Below are 12,648 nucleotides of genomic sequence, written 5' to 3' on the forward strand. Positions count from 1 at the left end.
CTTGTCAGCTGGATGTTCTTCCTGTATACTCAGATGTTTTGGGGTTAAGTTGCATGTTAAGATCTTTACAGCTGCCTGAAGGTTTATTCAACATTAAAAATGTAGTCCACAATATCCTCTGTTTGTCTAAGGTGTGCACTATATGTTCATGCAAAATTTTTCTGCTGGGTGCATGACAAGTATAAACTACCGAAAAGCAGCTGGGATGTCTTTTTAAAAAAAATCTGGTGCCATCTAGTGGCAGCAGGTTGATCTGCATGACAGTCTGACATCCATTTGGAGGCAGTATTTCCTCATATAGCTGTACAGGCTGTCCTCTCATTTAAATATGTGCCATTTCTTTGTAAGAATTTTGTGTAAACAAGAGCACAATGTTACAGATTTATTTGAAAGTAAATGGCTAATAAATGTCTTTTAATGTTCCCTAACTTATCCATCTTTTGTATCCTTTGAAATAACAGGGAAAATGATTTATTCAACAGGAACACAGGAGACAAGTATATATAAACACCGACTTCTTTATTAGCATGATTCTATAAATGACACATCAAACATCACAATATTTATAAAATAGCTTAAACAAGTTTTCCAGCAATCTGATGAGGATTGGCTTTCATACATGTAGGCACAGCGGATTCTCACACTGTCACCATGAGTGTTTCCCTTCCCTGCACAAGGAAGCCATTAAGTGGTTGATGAGAAGTTCAATCCACACATGTTATCAGTACATTTAGGAAGAATCAAGACCCTTAAATCAGGAGAAAATGGGACTACGTCGTTTTACATAAACATCTTTACTGACTGTAGAAGGATGCGTTCAGAAAAAACACACAAGGCAGTTCGTGAGATACAGTTTTCATAAAAAGCGGAGAAACCTTGAGAATGATTCAGGTGGAGCTGCAACAGTGCAGCCTTTAGTTTCACCTGAAGAAGTGTGTCCACTTTTCCTCAGATGGTGAATAAACTTGGTTCCAGTTGTGACATCAGTGCAGTATTCTGTGGAGGTACCTCTCTGGGTTGTTTTCTCCTCCTCTCTTCAGTCCTGATCTGGTTCTATCTGCTCTCTCAGATGTCCCTGCAGGGCTCTGGCCCTCATTTATTGCCACCGTGGCCCCTGCTCCTCTTCCTGTCTGCCCTGCTGTGGTGCGTCTGCAAGGTTCTGGACTACTCTGTGCCTCAGAATCACTCTCTTCTCCAGGATCTTTCCCCTGGCTGCCTGGTGAGCCCTCTCCAATCCTGGACAACAAAGAGTGTTTATGGCTGCCAAGTAGTTAAAAAGTCATCATGGTTAAATTTGTTAGTTGTGTTTATACCTGAGGTGATTGAAGGCTCGCAGCCAGTGTGATCCCAGCGCATCACGTCCATTAGTCCTCAGCGCTCTGCGGTGGCTTCTAGCCCTGAGTCCTATCAAAGCCTGAGACAGTTCCGCCTCATCTCTGTGACCCCAAACCAGCTGGGCCCTCTGCTCCGCATCCTGGTCCCCTGCAGCCCTGAACAGTCTCTGGAGCTGCCACAGGTTCACGTTGCTAAAAATGTTCCCTGAACCAGCCTTCCTACTTCTCCTCTCAGATAGCCGCCACAGCGACGAAGGCCCTGCCATCATGGAAGAAGTAGAGGATCCAGGTCCGGTATCCATCCAGAGAAACACAGAAAAAGGTGGCATACACAAACTCTGTGGAGAAGACAGGAAGAAGAAACAGTGCTTGATATTTGACAGAAAAAAACAACCATCCAGCTGTCACAACAGAAAAGCTCCCCGTCAGCTGTGAGTCTTATGCTCTGATTCTTTAATCCTTCTTTAGGAAGCAAGTGACGAGCTGTGCCTTCAATCCCATTAAACCACAGGTGGTGACTGCACATATGCTTTTAAGTGGGACACCAACAAGTAAGTATTAGCTGAGTGACCAAGGACATGCTTGCATTGGCCAATGGCCCTTCTGCTGACACATAATGATCTTAAAGGGGCAGTGCATAGGGTTTAGTCTGACCTTAGTAGAAGCTGAATTGTTCTGATAAATGCATAATCACTATGAATGAGGCCAGTACTCTTGCACAAACCTTACAGTGTTTCTACAGTAACCCAAAAGGGTCAAAATTAGTGCATCCAACCAGGTATCATGTTTGAAGCACTTTTTGCTGGATCTGATAAATACCTCATCTGATCAGGGAGCTGTAACCTTTGACAGTGGAGACACAGACCAGATGATAGTGGTGTAAACAAGCCTATAGTGAAGGTTTTCTCATTATCTTTCTACAGATTTCAATCCCAGCTGATCATACACAAACACATACCTCTATCTTCTTATTATTCACAGGTCAGCATTGAAATATAAGCCATGCCATCACAGACTTAAATCTCACACTTGTTATAGGATACATTATATTTCTTTCATTAATTACCTTTTTAAGAAAAATCCAGATGATATGATCGTCACAACATGAGCTCAAACTGTCCTGCAGCTGCAGCTCACACTTTAACAGACCTCAGCTTGTTTATTAACATTGAAAGTAGGTTGCAACCAAACGTCACTGACTTCTCCTTCACTGGTTTCCTGACTGTTTGCATAACAGTCACAAATCGCAGCTGCAGACAATATGCAAAGCATGTCTGCAAAAAAAACCTCCCTTTAAAAAATTAAACATCATGCAGAGACGACTTAGACGCCTGTCCTGTCTGATCAATGCTGTGGGTGAAAGGCAGTAAACACGAACCACATGAGAGTCATGTGAAAACTGTCAGAGCAGCTGCTTACCAGAAGACGATCAGAACATACGCCCTCTTCTCTTCTATCTGCTCTTCACGCATCGCTTCTCCTTCTCAGATGAAATTCGCACACTGCCTGTCTGAAGCGTTGCAGGACTGTTTCTCCAGCCTCACCTGAGATCAATTTGTGTCCTTGAGCTGGCTGTCAATCACACATCACTGTCGTCTGAGGAACCAATGAGCTCAGAGCCTTGCGGTGGTCACGCCTCTCTGCTCTGGTCATTGGCTTCACATCCACCAATAAGAGTAGTGGAGAGGAGGGGATGGGGGCTCGCCCCGCCTCTTGGCCACGTCGGGCGTGCGCGCTGAAATCCATTGACGTCAATGGGGCTGGCAAACACGAGCGGCGTCTGTCAAATATGCGAGAGAAAAGTAACATGTGAGAATCCTGCCCTGAAACACGCAAGCACAATGACGCAAGCGCACATAAACAGCAGAGCGGAATGAAGGGTAATCCAGTGTTATCCTCAGGATTACCACAGCGGAGAGAAATCACACTGACATCAGCACGGGAATCAAAAACCCGTGGAAGCATGGACGTCTGTAAATATTACACACACCTGCATTTAGTCATATTGTGAGGGATACATGTCAGAGACCCCCGTGGGGAAATGCTCCATGGCACCGGATGAGTGGACATACAGGAGTCCAGCAGAGGAGGAGCAGGATTTAAATTACAGGCCACCCCCTCTCCATCACCCAGCCCCCCAACACAGACGCTACATTCAACAGAGGAAACGGAAAAGACGAAATACACAAGAAGGTTTGTCATTTCAAAACCCCGGGGCTGTGGAAAGAACACAGAGTTCCCTTTTTATTCCCACTCTTCTCCACTTTTTGGCTTTTTTTCTTGAACCACAATCCCGGCCTCAAGGCCTCTTATTTCCACTATTAGCCCATCTTTCTCCAGCTGTTTGCAGCTGGCAAAAAGCACCCGCCCTGTTCGGGAAAAAGGGACGGAGAGCGACCGGAGGAGGAGAGAGAGATGCCGCCCCAACCTCCCCAGCCGCAGGTGAGGAAGAGCAAGTTCCTCAAAAGTTTTCTGGGAATCATCCGGGTCCTGCAGATCGTGTTCGGAGCCGGATTGTGGGTCACCATCGCCGCCAACAAATACGAAGGGCCCGTTCACTTCGTGTTGTTCGTCGCTGTCCTCTTCTGGCTCCTCACCCTCGCCCTGTTCTTCCTCACGCTGCTGGAAAAGCAGGACCTGGTCCCGCTGCTGGGAGGGCAGCGCTGGTTGTGCACCAACCTGGCGCACGATGTGGCCGCCGCCGCGCTCTACGTGCCGGCTATTGGCATCATGGCCTTCAAGACGAGACGGAACGAGTACTGCAACCTGGATCGGTACACGCAGCCCTGTCTGTACAAGGTCTACCTGACGGCCGCTGTGTTCGCCTGCCTGTGCTGCCTGGCTTACCTCCTGTCGGTTATTTATGGGGCGTGCAGGAAGTGTCGGGGAGAACAAACGGTCATCTGATGAGACTGAATGGTGTGTGATGACAATGGGGGATGGGGGGAATGGAGGGGTACTTGATTGGGGGGGGGGGGGGTACACACAGCAAGATGAGGAATAGTTACCTTCACTGTAATTTCACTCAGCAGTTACTCAAATCCCAAATGTATTGGTTCCAGGTTTCCTGAATGGACAGTCACTCCTTTGTGCCTGCTCCAGCTCCTGGTACAGCAACATGACATTTTCCCTCACATAGAATCATCATATGCACATAGGGACTCATTATAGAGGGCTAACAGTAGATATGTGTAGTGTTTACAGTAACATGGCCTTTGTGTTGGTACTGGGTAACTGACATACCATCTAAAACCTCTCACAGATTGCTACACATTTTTAAAGTATACATATATATAAATATATATTTTTATGTGTTTTTGTATGATAGCAAGTTTCTGATGGACTCAGACACAGATAGTCCTTCATGTTTATGTTACGTCTAACTCGAACATTGCGTGCAGCTCTTTTTTTTTTATCAGTGCCTTCTGTCAGAATGCTGTACACAACCATGTGGATGTGTTTGGTGCCATAAGTGTTCTTTCTGTAAAGCCAAAGGTGCAAAAACAAAAGAGTACGAATAAAGACGAGTACGTGAAAGGCCAGTGAGATGTGTTTTTTTTTTAGTTGTGAAGCTTTCAAAGGAGAAAAATGTTTGTAAATGTTTTTTTGTTAAATTTAGACCACATGCCACTTTTAGTGGCTTTTTCCAAATGAAACACAGATTTAGTGGAGACATGGGGACGGAAGCCCTGGGGAACTTCCTGTTGGTAGATAAAAGCCTCAGCCGATCAGCAGGGATCATTTATAGGCTTGGCACTAAACCACATAAAAGTCATCAGCCCTATCTGAGACAGCGGCATGCATAACAAAAGCATGTGCTGCATGATAAGAATGTGGGAATTGCACAAGATTTTTGGAAACTGTGTGTGTGTGTGAGCAATAATCTAAGAAGAGGGTTTGTCCTTACCGGAACAGTCTGTTGGGGGTTGTGGAGGTGGGCTAACATTCAGCCAATGAAACTAAAGCCAAACAGTGGAAGATGATTCAGTGTCTCGTCTGTTCCAGTCAGCAACAGCTTAAAAACAGGCTGCATACATGGGGTTTACAACAGTCGGCGAGAAAGAGCCTTTCCTGCCTGATGTGTGAAGAGTTATATAATCCTGACATTTTGGACACTTGTTGCTGGAATTGTACAGTATGTAGTGGAAAAAACAGCACATATACCTTTTTGTTGTTTGCTCAGATTCACTATAGGACAGATTATGGAATATAAATTAGGATTAAAAGTAGTAAAAGCAGTTGACAATTGTACAAAAAGAGGTGAGAGAGGTCTTTTGTGAGCACAGGGTGACATCTGTGGAATAGTTAATGTTAACCAGCTGCAGCACCAGGTTATAAATCTAGTACTTCTAAAGAAACAACACACACACACACACCTCAGAGGTTTCCACAGAAGTGTTGTCCATGTCCAGGTGTCAGCGCCTGTGGAAACACCCTGTTGTATACAACCACACGCAGTGAGCACAGCAGCTCTGTGTGCTGCATAAACAAGGCACCAAATCCATGAAGAAGAGATTGATACTGAGAGTAGCAATGGGGACGTTTGTGGTGACTCACAACTGTGTGCTGACAATTAAGACCACAGAAGGATTCTCCACATTTACCCTGAACCGACCACATTAACAGGCTCCTTATTATCATCACACTGGCCACTGTTTAAAGGTTCTCTGTGACATCACTTCAGCATTTATTTCCTAAACATCCACTTTCCAAAATTGCATGTAATGAGAGCTGAGTCATTTTTCTGAGGGTGTGGGCACTTCAAGTGTAAGCTTGTTGTGTTTTTTTTTCCATTTTCACAGACAGCAAAGAAAACACAGAAGCTGCAGTATAAGGACACAAAAAGTCAGGAGCTACCCTAAAGTACATACTGTGTGATATTTATTTTGACCAGTCAACCAAAGAGACATTTCCTGTGTGTGTTCCACCACCAATCTGCAACAGAACAACCATTAAAGATTAATCACAATCCCCCCATCACTTTTTACACAATAGTATACCTGTATTATCATAACCAAATGTTTAAGTTACTGTAGCTACATGTGTTGTCAGTTGAAACTTATAATTTAGCTAAACTTTGGAAAACATGTTTGCACAGAACAGGAGCTGTGGATTTTGTACCTGATGTTTTGTGCATGCTCAGCATTATTTAGCAGGACATTATAACATTTAAAAACACTTAACTGTCTTGACTTTTCAACACATTCTCACAGAGAACCAGGTGTGTGTATACTTGAAAATTAAGAACACACTCAGCAGCTGTCCAGGACTCAAAGCACTTACTCTATTATCCATTCAACTTCTGGGTGGGTAATTCCCAGTGGAAGTGCTTTAACCTATCAGCATGTCTGCCTCTTTTCTTTTCTTTTTTTCAGCTCCTGTCTCCTGTCTCACTTGGGAGGCTACAATATGTAACATGAAAACACAGGCACACAGCAGTGCCCTGTTAACCACATTTTCATCAGCTACTGCTGAGATGCACATTCCAGTGCAGAGCAGAGGGAAAGAGGGGCTGAGAAACCAGATGGAGCCCGACTGAACAAGTGAATGAGAAGGAAAAGGGCAAAATATGAGAGGGGAAGATACGTGCAAATATGCCTTTAAGGTCTGAGCAGGAATCTGAGATTGACATTTCCTGTCTGTGTGAGACATGAGTTGGCACTGAGCTGCAGGCGTAGAGTCTTTGTTCGTCCCTGATGCTGTTCAGTTTATAGTTTCCAAACATGGATACTGATGCCACATCTGTTGCTTTTGCCCAGACGATACCTCTGAATGGGCACAGTGTTCGTGTTGAGCGAGCGCAATGGCAGCCGGTGGTGGGAAATGATGCTAGCTATTTATAGAGCCTTGAAAATACCACAACTTCCTTCAATCTGCCAGTCCTCGGCCAAGATGTGGAGAGTGTTACAGAGCGAGTCTGAAAGGAAGGGAGGGGTGCATGAATTCACTAATTTCCTGTCTGACATTTAATAATTTTAATGTACTTCAGCAGCCCTACTTTTCATCACCTTTAGGTTTTACCTCATAAAAACATTATGCCAAAGTGGGGATGATTCATTTTCCCCTGATTAACACTTTACATACACTAAACAAACAGACACACACTGTGAAGTAAAAATTCCTTCCAAGCATGGATCATGGAGATTCTGATCTCTCACGGCCCTCAGCTGTTTTCCAGCAACAATTTTCACGCACTGACGTACCAGCAAGTTTAGTTTGTTTCCTCCAACTGAGAAGCATTGAACGTGTCTCAAACCATGATATCCAACTTATTTAGAATAGAATAGATAGATGAGAATAGAAAATACTTTATTCATCCCAAGCGGGGAAATTTCACTATTGCAGCAGCAAAATTCAGGCACTAATTTATATGTAAATAGGACTTAATAGCTCAAAAATGGTTATAATACTGGACCTACTTCTGTAGTGTACTCACACAGTGCATAACCTGTAGCTTTATTATATTTCATTATAGTGCAAAAACACCGGTCCTGACTGCTCAAAGCGATGATTAACTTTACCCACAAGGAGGCACAAAAGAGCCATACAAAAAAATTGGTTTCTATTAACTCATCTGTCCACGTCCACTGAAAACGTCAAATGCTATGATTTATTATGCATTATTATCCTTTATGATGAGGCTATAGAAGAGTGCTGCAGTGGTGGGTAAGACCACATCAAAAGATCACAGGAAGCTCTAATGTAAAAAAAAGAAGAAGCATTTCTCATCAGAAGCCATACAGTTAAACATGTTACCATTGTGACTGTAGGAAACACAGCACCTGATGTGACTGTGAGTGTCAGAGGTCAACCACTAGCATAAAAACTGACCTTTACCTTATAAAATCAGGCATTTTGATATAAGGCATTGCAACATAAGAAACATTAAAGCTGCAAGCAGCATTGCGGGCCCTCGCGCACCTTGCGATCCGTGGGGTCATCGCAGTCTTCTCTCCTATGCTCGCGTCTCCTATACTCTCCTGTGCTATGCTCTCCTCCTCTCATTTCCACAGATATACAACAAACACATGTTTACAACCAAACTTTCCTGCTACCAGTAGGTGGCGCTATGACCGTATCATCGTATTAGCATATATATCTGTTTAGACTCGGCTCCATGGCAGTACTGTAAGATTTTGTCCACATTGCATAAAGTATATGGGTAGTACTGCATAAAACACAGCGAGTTCCTTTGTAATGGCGAATGGTCAACTTTGAGGCCACTCCCCCGCCACACGGTAATACTTTTGAAAGAGTTTTGGAATGCGTCTATTCCCTATGGTGTCCTGAGTGGACACAGTGAATTTCAGCTCAATTGCATGAAGTATGTGAGGCGTGAAAAGTTTTGAAGCAGGGTCACAAATAGGCAAAAAATGGCCACAAAAGTCAAAATGGTGGACTTCCTGTTGGGTTTGGAGGGGGGGTCCAAGAGAGTTTTTTGTGCGTCTTGGGGTGATACACATGTGTGCTAATTCTCATGATCCTGTGTCAAACTGGCCAGCGGGGCTACGCATTAGGGCAATAAATACAGTGAGTTCCTTTGTAATGGCGAATGGTCAAGTTTGAGGCCACGCCCCCACCACACCGTAAGACTTTTGTAAGAGTTTTTGAATGCGTCTATTCCCTATGGTGTCCTGAGTGGACACAGTGAGTTTTAGCTCATTTGGAGGAAGTATGCGAGGCGTGAAAAGTTTTGTAGGAGGGTCACAAATCGCCAAAAATTAACAGAAATTTCAAAATTGCGGACTTCCTGTTGGGTTTGGAGGGGGGGTCCAAGAGACTTTTTTGTGCATCTTGGGGTGATACACATGTGTACCAATTTTCATGACCCTACTCAAAACAGGCCAGGGGGGCAGGCAGAAAAACCTATGAAAACACAACATTTTGTGTAGCCAGTAGGTGGCGCTCTGTCAAAGCCTCAATATTGTTGTATAGATGTGTTTAGGGTCAGACTCTGATCATACATGTGACATTTCGTACAGATCGGACAGAAAACGAAGAAGTTATAGAGACTTTCTGTGTCCTCAGAAATGGTCAAACTTTGAGGCCACGCCCCGGCCACACCGTAAGACTTTTGTAAGAGTTTTGGAATGCGTCTATTCCCTATGGTGTCCTGAGTGGACACGGCGAATTTCAGCTCAATCCGTTGAAGTATGCGAGGCGTGAAAAGTTTGGCAGCAGGGTCACACATCGCCAAAAATGGCCACAAACCTTCAAATGGCGGACTTCCTGTTGGGTTTGGAGGGGGGGTCCAAGAGACTTTTTTGTGCGTCTTGAGGTGATACATATGTGTGCCAATTTTCATAATCCTGTGTCAAACCGGCCAGAGGGGCTACGCGTTGGGGGCGCTATAGAGCCATTTTTATATGTGCATTTCAAAAGTCAGCAAATTTCAAAATTTTTCGGGCGAATGAATTTTTCTACCAAGTTTGGTGAGTTTTTGGGCATGTTAAGGCCTCCAAAAATGCGATCTCGGAGGGGGAAAAAAAAAAAAAAAAAAAAAAAAAAAAAAAAAAAAAAAAAAATTAAAGCTGCAAGCAGCATTGCGGGCCCTCGCGCATCTTGCGATCCGCGGGGTCATCGCAGTCTTCTCTCCTATGCTCTCATCTCCTATACTGTCCTGTGCTATGCTCTCCTCCTCTCATTTCCACAGATATACAACAAACACATGTTTACAACCAAACTTTCCTGCTACCAGTAGGTGGCGCTCTGACCGTATCATCCTATTAGCATATATGTCTGTTCAGACTCGGGTCCATAGCAGTAGTGTAAGATTTTGTCCACATTGCATGAAGTATATGGGTAGTACTGCATAAAACACAGCGAGTTCCTGTGTAATGGTGACTGGTCAACTTTGAGGCCACGCCCCCACCACACTGTAATACTTTTGAAAGAATTTTGGAATGTGTCTATTCCCTATGGTGTCCTGAGTGGACACAGTGAATTTCAGCTGAATTGGATGAAGTATGTGAGGCGTGAAAAGTATTGTAGCAGGGTCACAAATAGGTAAAAAATGGCCACATAAGTCAAAATGGCGGACTTCCTGTTGGGTTTGGAGGGGGGGTCCAAGAGACTTTTTTGTGCGTCTTGGGGTTATACACATGTGTGCTAATTTTCATGATCCTGTGTCAAACTGGCCAGCGGGGCTACGCGTTAGGGCAAAAAATACAGGGAGTTCCTTTGTAATGGCGAATGGTCAACTTTGAGGCCACGCCCCCACCACACCGTAATACTTTTGTAAGAGTTTTGGAATGCGTCTATTCCCTATGGTGTCCTGAGTGGACACAGTGATTTTCAGCTTGATTGGATGAAGTATGCGAGGCGTGAAAAGTTTTGCAGCAGGGTCACAAATCGCCAAAAATTAACAGAAATTTCAAAATGGCGGACTTCCTGTTGGGTTTGGAGGGGGGGTCCAAGAGACTTTTTTGTGCATCTTGGGGTGATACACATGTGTGCCAATTTTCATGACCCTACTCAAAACAGGCCAGGGGGGCAGGCAGAAAAACCTATGAAAACACAACATTTTGTGTAGCCAGTAGGTGGCGCTCTGTCAAAGCCTCAATATTGTTGTATAGATGTGTTTAGGGTCAGACTCTGATCATACATGTGACATTTCGTACAGATCGGACAGAAAACGAAGAAGTTATAGAGACTTTCTGTGTCCTCAGAAATAGTCAAACTTTGAGGCCACGCCCCGGCCACACCGTCAGACTTTTGTAAGAGTTTTGGAATGCGTCTATTCCCTATGGTGTCCTGAGTGGACACGGCGAATTTAAGCTCAATCCGATAAAGTATGCGAGGCGTGAAAAGTTTGGCAGCAGGGTCACACATCGCCAAAAATGGCCACAAACCTTCAAATGGCGGACTTCCTGTTGGGTTTGGAGGGGGGGTCCAAGAGACTTTTTTGTGCGTCTTGAGGTGATACATATGTGTGCCAATTTTCATAATCCTGTGTCAAACCGGCCAGAGGGGCTACGCGTTGGGGGCGCTATAGAGCCATTTTTATATGTGCATTTCAAAAGTCAGCAAATTTCAAAATTTTTCGGGCGAATGAATTTTTCTACCAAGTTTGGTGAGTTTTTGGGCATGTTAAGGCCTCCAAAAATGCGATCTCGGAGGGGGAAAAAAAAAAAAAAAAAAAAAAAAAAAAAAAAAAAAAAAAAAAATTAAAGCTGCAAGCAGCATTGCGGGCCCTCGCGCACCTTGCGATCCGCGGGGTCATCGCAGTCTTCTCTCCTATGCTCTCGTCTCCTATACTCTCCTGTGCTATGCTCTCCTCCTCTCATTTCCACAGATATACAACAAACACATGTTTACAACCAAACTTTCCTGCTACCAGTAGGTGGCGCTATGACCGTATCATCCTATTAGCATATATATCTGTTTAGACTCGGCTCCATGGCAGTACTGTAAGATTTTGTCCACATTGCATAAAGTATATGGGTAGTACTGCATAAAACACAGCGAGTTCCTTTGTAATGGCGAATGGTCAACTTTGAGGCCACTCCCCCACCACACGGTAATACTTGTGAAAGAGTTTTGGAATGCGTCTATTCCCTATGGTGTCCTGAGTGGACACAGTGAATTTCAGCTGAATTGCATGAAGTATGCGAGGCACGAAAAGTTTTATAGCTGGGTCAGAAAACGGTAAAAATTACAAAAAAAAAGTCAAAATGGTGGACTTCCTGTTGGGTTTGGAGGGGGGGTCCAAGAGACTTTTTTGTGCGTCTTGGGGTGATACACATGTGTGCTAATTCTTGTGATCCTGTGTCAAACTGGCCAGCGGGGCTACGCATTAGGGCAATAAATACAGTGACTTCCTTTGTAATGGCGAATGGTCAACTTTGAGGCCACGCCCCCGCCACACCGTCAGACTTTTGTAAGAGTTTTGGAATGCGTCTATTCCCTATGGTGTCCGGAGTGGACACAGTGAGTTTTAGCTCATTTGGATGAAGTATGCGAGGCGTGAAAAGTTTTGCAGCAGGGTCATAAATCGCCAAAAATTAACAGAAATTTCAAAATGGCGGACTTCCTGTTGGGTTTGGAGGGGGGGTCCAAGAGACTTTTTTGTGCATCTTGGGGTGATACACATGTGTGCCAATTTTCGTGACCCTACTCAAAACAGGCCACAGGGGCAGGCAGAAAAACCTATGAAAACACAACATTTTGTGTAGCCAGTAGGTGGCGCTCTGTCAAAGCCTCAATATTGTTGTATAGATGTGTTTAGGGTCAGACTCTGATCATACATGTGACATTTCGTACAGATCGGACAGAAAACGAAGAAGTTATAGAGACTTTCTGTGTCCTCAGAAAT

At 44.2% G+C, this 12,648-nt stretch overlaps 2 protein-coding genes across 4 annotated transcripts; one reads left to right on the forward strand and one right to left on the reverse strand.

Moving 5' to 3' along the window:
• Window positions 1-502: 502 nt before the first annotated feature.
• On the reverse strand, window positions 503-3,437 carry LOC114447761 (arginine vasopressin-induced protein 1-like). 3 transcript variants are annotated; one of them, XM_028424200.1, is made up of 4 exons: window positions 3,325-3,437; window positions 2,754-3,114; window positions 1,314-1,672; window positions 503-1,236 (listed from the first exon to the last, which is right to left on the reverse strand). In XM_028424200.1, the coding sequence occupies exons 3-4, from the start codon at window positions 1,661-1,663 to the stop codon at window positions 984-986; spliced, it is 603 nt and encodes a 200-aa protein (XP_028280001.1). In that variant the 5' UTR covers window positions 1,664-1,672; window positions 2,754-3,114; window positions 3,325-3,437; the 3' UTR covers window positions 503-983. The 3 variants fall into 3 exon arrangements, with proteins under 3 accessions (XP_028280001.1, XP_028280002.1, XP_028279999.1); XM_028424201.1 differs by lacking the exon at window positions 3,325-3,437 and having other exon boundaries at window positions 2,879-3,192; XM_028424198.1 differs by lacking the exon at window positions 3,325-3,437 and having other exon boundaries at window positions 2,754-3,192.
• A 279-nt stretch (window positions 3,438-3,716) lies between these two features.
• On the forward strand, window positions 3,717-4,293 carry marveld1 (MARVEL domain containing 1). The gene has a single exon (XM_028424202.1). The coding sequence runs from the start codon at window positions 3,750-3,752 to the stop codon at window positions 4,239-4,241; it is 492 nt and encodes a 163-aa protein (XP_028280003.1). The 5' UTR covers window positions 3,717-3,749; the 3' UTR covers window positions 4,242-4,293.
• Window positions 4,294-12,648: the final 8,355 nt, after the last annotated feature.

Source organism: Parambassis ranga, chromosome 15, assembly GCF_900634625.1.
Source record: "Parambassis ranga chromosome 15, fParRan2.1, whole genome shotgun sequence".
Classification (NCBI taxonomy): domain Eukaryota; kingdom Metazoa; phylum Chordata; class Actinopteri; family Ambassidae; genus Parambassis; species Parambassis ranga.